The sequence below is a fragment of the Silurus meridionalis genome, chromosome 2 (genome assembly GCF_014805685.1).
Source record: "Silurus meridionalis isolate SWU-2019-XX chromosome 2, ASM1480568v1, whole genome shotgun sequence".
Classification (NCBI taxonomy): Eukaryota; Metazoa; Chordata; class Actinopteri; order Siluriformes; family Siluridae; genus Silurus; species Silurus meridionalis.
The window spans coordinates 11,821,132-11,834,294 of NC_060885.1; the positions used below are offsets into that span (position 1 = coordinate 11,821,132).

The 13,163-nt window shown below is 35.2% G+C and overlaps 1 protein-coding gene and 1 long non-coding RNA gene across 2 annotated transcripts; both read left to right on the plus strand.

Moving 5' to 3' along the window:
* The first annotated feature begins 2,353 nt into the window (after positions 1-2,353).
* Positions 2,354-9,459, plus strand: si:dkey-191g9.7. Its single transcript, XM_046863353.1, has 3 exons — positions 2,354-2,479; positions 4,342-4,925; positions 6,013-9,459. The coding sequence occupies exon 3, from the start codon at positions 6,019-6,021 to the stop codon at positions 7,420-7,422; it is 1,404 nt and encodes a 467-aa protein (XP_046719309.1). The 5' UTR covers positions 2,354-2,479; positions 4,342-4,925; positions 6,013-6,018; the 3' UTR covers positions 7,423-9,459.
* A 968-nt stretch (positions 9,460-10,427) lies between these two features.
* On the plus strand, positions 10,428-12,328 carry LOC124398196. The gene is made up of 3 exons (XR_006928030.1): positions 10,428-10,763; positions 11,878-11,950; positions 12,272-12,328. It is a non-coding gene; the product is annotated as an uncharacterized LOC124398196 (long non-coding RNA).
* Positions 12,329-13,163: the final 835 nt, after the last annotated feature.

The window sequence follows — 13,163 nt, forward strand, 5'->3', positions numbered from 1 at the left end:
AAATTTTAAGTTGCATCAATGTGCTTACTGTCTTCTGAATAAAAGCACAATAGCTCCATTTCATTATCTGTACAACCTAAAGTGGAAATAGCTATAAAAAAAAATCATATCATCTAATCAAAATCAGATCACCATTTGTTTTGCCCAATTATGCACTCCTTAGATTTGGTACAGGCAATTTTTTTCTGACTGGTAATAAGTCTTACCCAGGGTGTGAAATACATTGTTTTTGTTTGAGATGTACAGAGATATGATATGAGGTGAGGTCCAGTTACAAACGTGACACTAAAACAGGTAATAACTACTTTTTACTGAAGTACATGTCAGAGTTCAAACCTCTTTACTTCAACTTGAGTGAAAAAGTGTAGTCGGTACTTCAGCTTTTACCAGTGTATTTTAAAACATGAGTATCTGCACTTCTTCTTAAGTAAAGGATATGTGTACTTTTGCCATCTCTGAAAACATTATTATAGAAATCACTGGTTGTTTCTATACAACACTTCAGTAATCAAATACTTTACATTTCACATTCAAGCTTGCCACTAGATGGAGACAGCAGCGACATTTGATGTCCAACATTGTCTGCATGCACAACAACAAAACAATATTGTGCATTTTATATTGACGTGATAGTGTAAATGTGTAAAAGTGTGCTTTAAGGTTTAATGACATACTTTAAATCAATTATGATTTGGACTACCTGCATGTGTACAGGCAAAAGAAACATACAAAAAATACAAAAGGATTGTACCACCCCATCAGCAGAGAAAGGAGAAGTGTCAAGTGCAATTTTTTTCTGAGCATGTATTGCATTAACTAGTTACAGTTTTAAAGATGGCTTTAATTGGAAGCCGTTTAGATCTAAATTGGCTGCACACTCTTCTTACATAATCCCTGTATTTCCATGGATGAGCAATTGGACAGATTGCTGTTCAACTTTTTATTTTTGACCAGCTGTCTTTCATAGCATCACTGAACAACATGTGAAGGCTCGTGGCTGAGCTAAATTTAATCCAATTTAACATACTATATTATAGAGCATATTGTGTGCACTCATTATCTCACAATGTACAGGACAAATTAGGTAGCATAGCAGGTACAGGACACATAGATGCTCTGGTTTCTAGGAACCTTTGCAGACACAGAATTATTTAAGAACAAGCTGAAGCTATTATTGCTATTGTGTGGACTTTATTCCAGGACACAAAGTCATGAAATCTACAATCCAGTGGGCCAAAATTCAGGAATAGGGGCTTCGAGAAACCCAAGAAAAAAATTAACAGAGGTCACATTTAATGTGGTTATTACTTGAAAAGTTATACTTAGTCACAACAAAGTATAAATATGTTCACAATTATTGTCTGACACAATATGCATTATCACATTCATACAATGTAATGGGTTTATTTTAATGCACATTGTGATATAAACCTTCACAAAGCTTTAATGCAGTATGTGATATACATGAACATGATTTACAAGTGGAACTTACATTTAACTTATGGTCAGTGTTTTGCGTTCTTTCCCAAATAACTATAAACTCAAGACAAATAATACAGAAATGTTCATACTGGTGACTGTGCACTGTGTGTATTATCTGGCTATGGAGCATGATTCTGTTGACAGTGGGCTGAATGTAACATATGGACACTCTCTGTGGGATGAAGAGAAAATTGGCCACAGGCCCAGAGTGCTTTTATTATACACAAACCTGTAAAGCACAACCTGTACCAGATTTAAAACATAATTTGCTATTAGTTATTATTAGTAAAGGTGTGAGAATTTACAGTAAATAGTGCAATGCTACAGTTTATGTTGTGCTGTCATTTCTCACTTTCTTAAAGGCAGCTGAACTATTCCATGTCAACTAATAAAGTTTTATGGATTAAACAAATAAAATTATATAGTCCCCAAATAATTATCACATGCACAAATTCACTAACATGCTATAGTGTAATTGATAAAATGAATGATCCAGATTTTGCCTGCATATAATTGCATAAGCTCAGGAGTCTAAAGATTTAAAATTCTAACAAAAAAACCCCAAAATAATAAAATGTAATAAAAAAAAAAATCATTATACTTTTACTCAAAGTAAAATATAAATTGTATTCTATTTATTGTAAATTACATATGTATAAGAAACTACAGCTTAAAAGAGACAGTAAATTAAAATGTTCCAATTATCAGCAAAGCCTCATTAAACCCTTGTTACAAAAATGATAGAGAACCCACCTGTACAGGTAAGATTGTGAACACACTCACATGGCTCTGTGGGTGTGGCTGCAATATGTCATGTGAAAAAGGCCCTAAAAAAAATCCTTGCTGGAGGTGAAAGAGAGAGAAAGGAACATTACCCTTTGGAACAGCCGAGACTCACCTGTTGGAAGGAGTGCCATTTCCACTCAAAGCTGCAGTAATTTTAAAATAGGCAAACTGCACACACTACAGAAAGACTGGGAACCTCTTTCAACAAAGGGTAAGAACATTTTTTTGCCTATTTAATATAGAAACTCAATGACATTGCTCTAACTACACACTTAACAGCATGGTGATATTGCTTTCTAGATATGAAAAATGGCACAGGGACTGTAAATGGTTAGTATGCTACATGCTTGTTCTGTCCGGACTGAATTATGTCAGTGAAAGTGTGAAATACTTTTCAAGCCGGGGCATTTGTTTGCCATAAGTGTTAACAAATCTAAAGAGCATTTCAAGTGTAGATTTTGAGGTCATTATAATAAAAAAGAGCAAGGATTGTATAATATGCTGTTTGGAATTCATTTCTTTATTTTTTAACTACCTCTGGTCTGCAGTTATTTACAGTTTTAAAACACAAATAACTTATATACATTGGTATATTACAGTACAATTAAAGTATTGTCTCATACAGCAGATCATAAATTGCTTTAAGTAGATATAGTGTGAGGCAATAATTGATAACACAGTTTATTATATTTATTGTATCATTAAGTTTAGGTGAACAGTACCAAGGGCATTTGTTTTGGACTGTATGTGTACTGACAATACAACTAGAAATTCCAGAAAGAATTGTAAGCTCAAACACTGTTGTTTGTAAAACAGTAGGAAGTGGTGAGAATACGGTCCTCTTCAAATATATAAACCTACTGACACAGAAGAGCCTGAGGGCACACCTACATTTGCATTTGTTCCAAATAAGTCACTTTAAACTCTGTTTAAGCAATTTGTTTTACATATCTTGCTTATTTATGTCCGTAGAGTTCTAGAGACACACTCTTAAACAGATGTAAGAATCACAGAGTACGTTCCTGACCTCAAGAACAAGGTTTTATGCATTTTTCTTGCAACACAATGTTGTATATATTTGCCATTTATTATCTTTTTACACATAACAATTAGCTGCATTCAAATACATACATGAAGTTTAGTTATAGTGATTTTGCCACAGGCTGAAATATTTCTGTGATGACAAACACAGCAAGTCAGATTAAACAAAATGTTTGGCTTTTTCTCCCTAATTTAAAGAAGGAACAGATACTAAACAGATACTTGTTAAGTCTTGCTATATGAGATTAGATGCACTTCCTCTTTACTATGCAAAATCTAAAATCACATGTCAACTTTTGCCTTTAGATTTTAAACTCTGGTCATAAAATTCAGGAAGTCATTGGAAAAGAAAAATTAAAGCCTGCTCATTTTAGCCATAAATAAAACATTTTAAAACATTTCATAGTTCTATCATATTTTACATGAAAACATAATTTATATTATGTGATGCAATCAATTAAATTTTAGAATTAGAGTGTTTGTATTATAATTAATCTAATTTTCTTCTCACTATTATATAAAAAAAATTTAAATAATACATTTAAAATTATTTGTATTAATCCCTTTTTATTATTATTAATTACTCACTCATGACTCCAATAATATACCAAAGCTATACAGTCTTTGTTCATTTGGTATGTGCGTATAATAACAAACATTGTGTTGTGCCACAGTCACCTTCTCTTTCAGGACTCCTCTGTTACTAATGCTTTAAAATAGCTGTGATTACATGTGAGTGTGAGTGGATACTCACGTATTTTTTCAGCTGTGTCTTGCAGAGTGGCAAAAAAAAGACAAAACAGGAATCATCAGTCCCATTGAGCCCAAAATGTTGCCATAGCAACAGCTAGAGAGTGATGGTGAAAAGCTTAGTGAACAGCTAGAGGTTGCGAAAGGAGATACAGTAGGTGTAAGAATCCTGCAGTGTCTTTTTTTTCTAGCACGTAATGTGTATGCAAAGAGGGCAAACCGATAACAAAGTGGATGCAAAATAAAACACTGCATTCACTTTATCCCTCACCTCTTTTTCAGGTGGATACAGGGACACTGACTGCCTGAGCGTTCTGTCCTTATATCACTGTATGTCCTCTTCATCTCAATGTCCAGCCCCACCCTCACCCCCATATAAACACCACTCCCTCACTCTCCTCCCTCTACCTCTCCCTCACTCGATTTTTCTCTCACATAGAAACACACCATTTTAAACCCCCATGTAGGCTGGGGATTTAAAGATCTCCACTGAGGCAGGCTTGTAATCAGATGAAAGACGATATTATCCCAACGATCCCTTCATCTTTTCCACTGCTGGAAAGGAGCTAAAGAGAAGGAGAAGGAGGAGACTCTGGGCCAGGAGGGGTGGGGTCTGACAGAGTGACTGAGTGAAAAAGGAAAGGAGGGGTTCACCTGTGGATGTGTATGGGGAAAAGAGACAAGACTGTAGCTGCCTGCCCCCTTTCAAGGTCCCACATAAACACTGAGATGTCTGCACACCGACATTAGGGGAAGGAAGAAAAGACAAGAGGACAAGAGAAGCCTGAGAGGAACTGGGGAATTGGCATTGCAGAGAGAAAGATCAAGAAGAGAACATAAAAAACATTTGCAATTCTCATCAAAGGGTAAGGTTTGTTTATTATATGTGTGATTTGTAATAAAAATCTGAAAAGGGCTTACTGGTAAATTGGCGGGTACCTCTGTGTTTGTTGTTTGTCTGTGTGTGTGTGTGTGTGTGTGTGTGTGTGTGTGTGTGTGTGTGTGTGTGTGTGTGTGTGTGTGTGTTGGGTATTTTTATATCATTCAGATGAATAATGTGAGCACAGGTCCTGAGTGAATATATTCTACAGACCTTGACCTGCCCTTTAGAAATTAATTATACAATTATTTTCAGCAGGTGTTGTTTGTATATTGTGTGCAAAAGAGGATTTGTAGGAACAGTTAAGGCAATCAAACTGGCAGGCATGTAAAAATCAACTACAAAATCAATCTAAAACACTTTGCTCCTTATGTCAGTTGATTTTCTTTGAGTAACCGTTCTACTCGGGTCACCCAGGCAGTTAATTGCAGAGAGCATGACAGTGAATTGTTGTTAGCTGTATGTTGTTAATATTTACATTTACATTTATTGCATTTAGCAGACACCCTTATATAGGGTGATGTACAAAAGTGCATTAAGTCTCTATCAAATAATAAATCGACACTGGCTTGCTAGATTACAAACTATATGATTATATGATGACTATTGAGATTTATGATGAATGAATGACTGTAGTAAACAAGTAAACAACCTCTTTATAATAATATATTTTTAAGTTTCTTTAGTTTTATTTTTTACTATGCTTTATTCAGCTTAATCTTTTTTAAGACAATAGAACCTTTTAAATTTGCCATATGCATTAAATCTTTAATGTTTGGTTTTTGATTGTTTTTTGATATAGTATTGAAATATATGGAATGCTTTCCACTCTGGGGAACATTCTTAAAGGTTCTATACAGCACCCTACAACCATTCTGTTTAGAAATGGGGCCAAGTACAACCCCTATAGAAAGCTAAATATATTACATGTTAAAAGTGATTTTGCACTGCCTGGTTGTACATTGGTCAATTTCTTCAAGCATATGGTATGAGCTTTGCATGAAAAAGTTTAAGATAATATCTGAAATATATGAATAACTTGTAACATATACTATTATTTTAACTTGTTTCAGTATTTAATGGCAGAGACTGGGTGCCCTGTGTCTGACCTGTTTCCACTGGGGTGCACCATCTCATCAAACCCTACTGTCACTAATGGCATTATTAATCCACTTTCTGCTGAACTGAAGGACATCAAGCCAGATGAGCTCCAGAGGAGTTCTAGTGAAATACATGAAAATATATTAACAGATGGAGGGCATACAAAAGAAAAAGACAACTGTCCTCCCAATGCCGCTCATCCTCAGAGTATTTCCGAGGTTCACATATCTGATCAAGCGGATGCCCAGATGGCATTGGGTGTGATTTATCCAAATGAACAGGTATCAGTGGCTCTTACACTTTCCTCATCACACAGAGACATAGTAGAAGAAAACCTGCCCCCAAACAAGAATTATTTTCATTGGAGCCACTCAGATATCAATCAAGTACAGCAAAAAGAACATCTTGATGCTGTTCAAGGTGAAACAATTGAGCCTACATCGTTAAATAAGAACCAGGAAGCACCCACTCTGTCCTTAGTTTGTAAGGAGCCCATGCATACACAGCAAAGCAACAGTGTCACCACTTTCTGTAGAACAGCAAGCAGCCCAATCAGGCCAAACTTTGTTCAGGTTTCCTCCTCTGGCTGTGCTCATGTATCAGGACAGCTTGCCAGGGACATAACACCAGCTAGGTTTGAAGCAGCTCCTTGCTGCAGCCCATACAAACATGGAGCTGTTGAGGACACATTTGCTGCCTACTGTCATCCCCAGCCCATACCTGCTCCTGCCCAACTTGCACCACGACTAATGAACTTGGAAGGAGATTGCAAGGGGCAGAAAACAGGACCAACCTTGTTATCTCTTCCCCCACTTGTTTCCTCAATCAGTGAAACAAGACTGGATTCCAAAAGACTGGCCCACTGCTGCAGCCTGGACTGTAAGTGGCCTAGTCCTTTGTGCCAACCTGGAAGTCAACAGCAATCGGTAAAACAAGTTAGAATCACGAGAGATGCAGGGACCATGACCTCCTACAGGGAGCTAAGGGACATAGGGGTGCAGGTTGGTCAGGACTCCAGGGAAGACAGGTCACCTCAACATGTCTTCCCAAAAGTGTGTCTGGTGGAAGAGAATGAGAATGGACACAACAAGGCTGCAGAGCAGCTGAAAACTCCAGTAAAGGATGTAAAGTGGGACTCGGAAGGAATGACATGGGAGGTCTATGGTGCCTCAGTTGATCCTGAGGAACTGGGCTTGGCTATTCAGAAGCACTTGGAGTTGCAGATCAAGGAGACAGCAGGAAAAGCAGCAAGAATCTCACAGTTGAACACAACCACCTCACAACTGCCACATGAGAAAAGAGAGAGTAAGAGGAGGAGAGGAATAATGGCAGCTCTTCGTCCTTCAGTTTGCTGTAGCCGCACCTCTACTGCAGTGGACTAACCTGAGTTTTGTATTATTTTTCAAGCATCATGGATTTCTCAGATATTGTAAATGATGTATGAAGAAGGTTATATTTAAAGTACAACACTGGACAAGTGAGAACATGTGCCTAAGTCTTCCTTTTGGTTTCATAACCTCATGCATTGATTTACAAAAATTTTGATTGACCTTAAGTGCTAATTGTTTTGTATATAATTCCACATGTTTGCCAGTCCATCAGTGGAGCACCTTATTTCTTATTGCAGTACATATTTGGTCTTTTACTCTTAAACAGCAGGGTTATAGCTTTTGAGGGTATTATGTAGTAAGCTTACAACAGATAAACTAATAATACTCAAGTAAGATCACAGGCTATGGCCAAGTTAACTAATAAATCCCAGAACTTTTTAATTGGGGGTAACAATTCTACAAACCTGTCAAAAAATGAGTACTCCCAAAGATTTTTTTCTTAATTCATTTTAGTTCAAGAGGTACAAAAAAACTGATACTGAGCTTTGGCCATTAGCTGACTTACAATTTTCCAAGGAGCAAATTACAAAAAAAAAATCTATGTAGCAAAGTGGCCAAAAAAGTATCCTTGCTATTTAAGAGTGTTCTGAAAATGTTTAAAGCTTTAAACAGTAAATATTTAAAACTACATGTTTATGAGAATCCAGAGATCAAAACAAGAGCTATGTATCGCTGTAGCACCCTCTGGGTTGAGTGAAACAGCACTGAAACCTATCAAAACCATTTTTATGACCACTCTTTCTTTTTTCACATTGCATCAGTTATTGTAGATATTCTGTCATGCTGGAAATATGTTGCTTGGTTGTTCTAAGCATCTTGTGCTTGGAGAGCCTGCTTTATCTTTAAATTATGTTTTCAAAAAAACTCAGTAATAATAATAAATAGAAAGGTTATACCTAAATCATAGCATACAATACAATAGATGCTAGGTTTGGGGAAACCCTTAGTGGAATGAATAATTCTTTAATATTCTTTGATTAAATGAGATGATACTTATATACAGGGAAAACATCTCAAAGCAGAGTATTTTGTCATTTAAAAAGAGAAATCCTAATCTACAATATATGAACTCTCTGTCAATACATAACAGACCATTTTTACTTTTGCATGTTGCTCATTAAGGTTGCATCATTTACAGTGACCTCAGTCTGGTTAATTGCTTTTGTCAGGTATATGTTCAAGATGAACATATGAACCACATTCTCATCCATGTGTCAAAAATATTAGCAAACTTTACTAATATTTACAGCAAGCATTTAATTGGGTAACTTGTGAGACTGGTATTAAAAAGAAAGAATCTTAAAACTCCTTTCAAAACAAACAGGAGAAGTTAATGTGCTGTATGTAGCAGCACTGTGAAGAGAGGCAAAATTGTTAAAAGCTGAATTGTTGCACCATCTGTTGGTCTAAACATTTCTCTGCCTTTTATTTTGCCTGTGATTATTATAACGATAGTACAAGAAAGAAGTATCAGGATAACCTGAACATTCAGTCCTTGATTTGTGGGAAAAGAGAAAGCATAAATGTGTGTTTATATTTTGGATGTGTGTATATTATATATATAACATATAGCAGCAATATAATATCAATAAAAATGCAAATAAAATTGAAATAGTAAAAAACTAACACAACTAATACATTAAAATTTAATTCATGGACATCATTTCAACACATATGATGAACATTTTTATTGGTAATATTCATGGTTAAAAAAAAAAGTGAAAATGAATTCAATAATATATATTCATTTGATACAAATTGGTAATTAATTCAGCAGTAAAAACACTAAGTGTGAGAGTGAGACAGTGTATTTTGTTCCCAAGAAGTGTTTCTACCATTTATTACTAGAGCTGAACTAATACTGAACACTGATCCATAGCGTCACACCATAATCTTGATAGGATGTCTTAATCTTAATGTCTATGACTTCACATTTTGAGATGCACAGATATAGTTGTGATGCTTTGTAATTGTGTAATGATTGTGTTTAGGACAAATAAATACTCTTTATTGATTTTGTAGTGAGAAGGCTGCAATCCACTTTTTATATATGCTACCAGTCAGAACTTTAAACACACACTCATTTTCAATATGCATTAGACAAAATTTACTTTTGCATGTAAATGTTCTTGTTGATTATGATCTTTTACAGTGACCACGGACAGGTTAATTGCTTTTGTAAATCAAATACACTATGCACATATGTGTATATAAAATGTAAAATATTGAATCTAATCAGAAGCAGTTCTACCTATGGCGTTAACCACACTCTTTTCTTTGACGTTAAAACACACACACACACACACACACACACACACACACACACACACACACACACACACACACACACACACACATATATATAGTTAGAATAAAAATAAATATATATAAAATATGCATTTCTTCATTACTGGACAACTCTGTGTGTATGTGTTCATACTGTTGCATTAATTGAGTTTACAGCTAAAACTATTAATTTATTTTAACAAAAATGCAAGTATGATTTTGTTCTCGACTTATTTTCTGTCTTGTGCTATTGTGTTAACATACACAGACGTTTACTTAAAAAAGGCCAGTTCTTCTGGTTGTTGATTGCAGTCATTTCTGCGCATGTTGTGTTTTATTCTACTTCCCTACTCTAAAGTAATTGTAACGTTATAGCTATAACACTTCATCTCTTCACCTGAACACCGTTAAATACACTAATGACACTGACGTCAATAACCAAAATGAAAAATGTGGCTCTGTGCACTGAAACACCTTGTTTATAACAGATCAGAGGAACGAGACCAGACAAAGAATGACAAGCGGACAAGTGAAGACTGGAAAAAAGAGCAGGTGATTTTTTTCCCCCCAATAATTATATAAAAAATAATTTACAGTTGTCCAGTTTAGGTGAGTTTCTGCCCATGATAGCCTTAGATCCCTGTAACCACCAAAAAAAAACCCCGAAAAAAAAAAAAAAAAACAAACAAAAAAAAAAGGACAGATTTTTTTTTTTTTTTTTTTACAAGCTGTAGTTATCCTCTTGAGGACCAGCCCATCAGGTCTAAAATATCAGATACTGTATTCAAAACCTTGTGAACACACGCACACACACACACACACACACACACACACGACATTCAGTTTTCCTCTAGCCCTTTACTGTATGATCACGAGCACCGAAGCGTTGCTTCTCCTTTTCATAAACCGCCATCATTTCCACCATCATGGTTATTGTCATGTATTAACATCCTTACATAACATCTGCATCGGATTTCAGCTGCCATATGAGAACAGGGGAGGGAAACTGCAGTGATTTTGGATTGCACCCGAAGCAAAAAGCCGAGGTAAGTCCGAATAGCGTTCTGATTACGAGCTTTTATTGAATGATGCTGCGGATGAGGGAAGAGCAGAATGAATGGGGCGGAATGGCGACTCTGTAAATCCGAGTCATGCATGGAAGATGTTTCAAGACTCGCATATTTAACGACATGTTTCAGCATATGAATGAATGTCATTCAGGAAGGACTGTCTAAATGACTTCTGGAGACATCAGTGTCCATAAAGGAGACCACATCCGCATATTAGTGTAATGTTACTAAACTGGCTGTTATAATAACAACACCTGTGACATAGACTTCCATTCAGTTGTATAGTGTGTATCAGCAGTAAAAGCATCACCATGGCCTAAACAGTTGATCCAAGGTAGGATACGGATTTGGGTGTAATCTGAGAATTATTATTATATATATCTTTTTGAAAAAGCTGTTATTCCCACCCATATCTCGGTTCATATTAACTTAGAAAGATTTTAGGGAACCTATAATGTGTGCTTAAGCCAATATAGAGGCTGCAACTGCAAAAAGCCCACAGCCTATTAAATAGCTACTTATCCATATATAAATACCTGTGTTTTTTGCAAACTTTATCTATTACTCATATGAATTCTGGTGGGATAAATGTAACTATTTAGATTGGATTAAACAATGCAAAAACTGCTATTTTATGCCACGTTATTTAGTATTTGGTTATTCACGTTATTGGTTATTTGGTGTAAGCCTGTAATTAGCTATAAAAGTAACCACAGAGTTTTTGTATTATACATTCACAAATCGTGCAAAAATTCTAAGCTCTTCCACAGGCTGCCATTTCGTTTGACCTATTTTCAGGACAACAGCCTAGATCTCAAACAAACAAAAGGCTATGCAGTCCACTGCAGAATTATTGACACCCTTAGAATCTGTGCATGTGACCAGTAATTAATAGAATTTTATAAAGACCAGGTACTATCTTTTTCTTTCATCAATAAATATACAAATATTTTAAGCCATGCATATATGATAGAATAAACACGGGTTTTCACAATGCCACTAGTATTTTTTTTTTCAGATCTATTTTTATATTTAGTTTGAGTTCAGCTTGATTTGTGGTTTTTGTTACCCAGTTTCTTTCTTTCCACAGTATCACTGAAAAAATCATTATGGAATTGGATAAACTGCACCGACAATACAAGACTAACCAGAGGAACATACATGTAAAAACATTATGCAAATTTATGTTTTTTATTAGTGAAACCATACTCCAGATAGAGCATGAATCTAGACATGTTTTAAAGGTCATAGACGTTTTTTCAAAGAACTTGTTAATGTTTATTAGACACATGAAAAAAAGAACATAGAAATACCAGGTTCCCATTACTGCTATTTCTTTATACTGAGCAATTTATTTACACATGCCTGTTTACATATTCAGATGACAGGCAGACAGAAAAATACTCTTGTAAATGTTTAAAAGTAATTAATGTTGTTTTAAGTTAATCAGGACACCAAACAGAATTTTTGCTATGTTTCCACAGGGACGGTTTTAATTGAAGGATGTGTGCATCATGGTGGATTGTGTTGCCTGAATTAATGAAACATTTTTTAGGGTGGAGTTTTTTTTAAATACATATATCTAAGTAAAGAAAGGATGTTGTGAATAAAAGTGTGTTGTGTTGAAGGTTTTAATTTAGCCTTTTTTATATTTATTTATGTATATATTTTTATAAAAATGCTCAAACGCTGAAATAATTGTGCATTAATAAAATTAGGGCAGTTAAAATTTGCGTTAACACGTTTTTACGTGTTCATTTTGACATCCCTTATACAGTATACACACACACACACACACACACACACACACACACACACACACACACACACACAAAACATTATTTAAACAAGCTTAATCAGTATTGAGTCAGTATTGCTATTCTTAAAAAGTGCCTGGCTGTACAATCCAACCAGACATTAAATATTTATAGCCATTCTGTATAACATTACACTGTCACTTTACACTCACCATTCATGCAGTTTTCTGATCAGCCAATCATGTAACAGCAGAGCAATGCAAGGGGAAAAAATGATTCATAGAATATTTGTTGCTGTCAGAGGGGCTGGTTTGAATATTTCAGAAAGTGCTAATTGTCTGGGATTTTTAAATATTATTGTCTAAAATGTACATAGAATGGAGTGGAAAAACAAAAACCATCCTGTGAGAAGATTGTCTGTTTGTTAAAAAGTTTTGTTACGTAAAGAAATCAGAGGAAAATGACCAGGGAAAGAATGATGCCAAAACCAGACAATTGAAGATTGGAAGAGAAGCTGCAGGGTTGGACAGAGATGCATCAAAATGTATTGAAAAATAAATTACCAAATACCTTAACTTTAAGTGTATCAAAATAAACTACAAAATACAGCAGCAACACT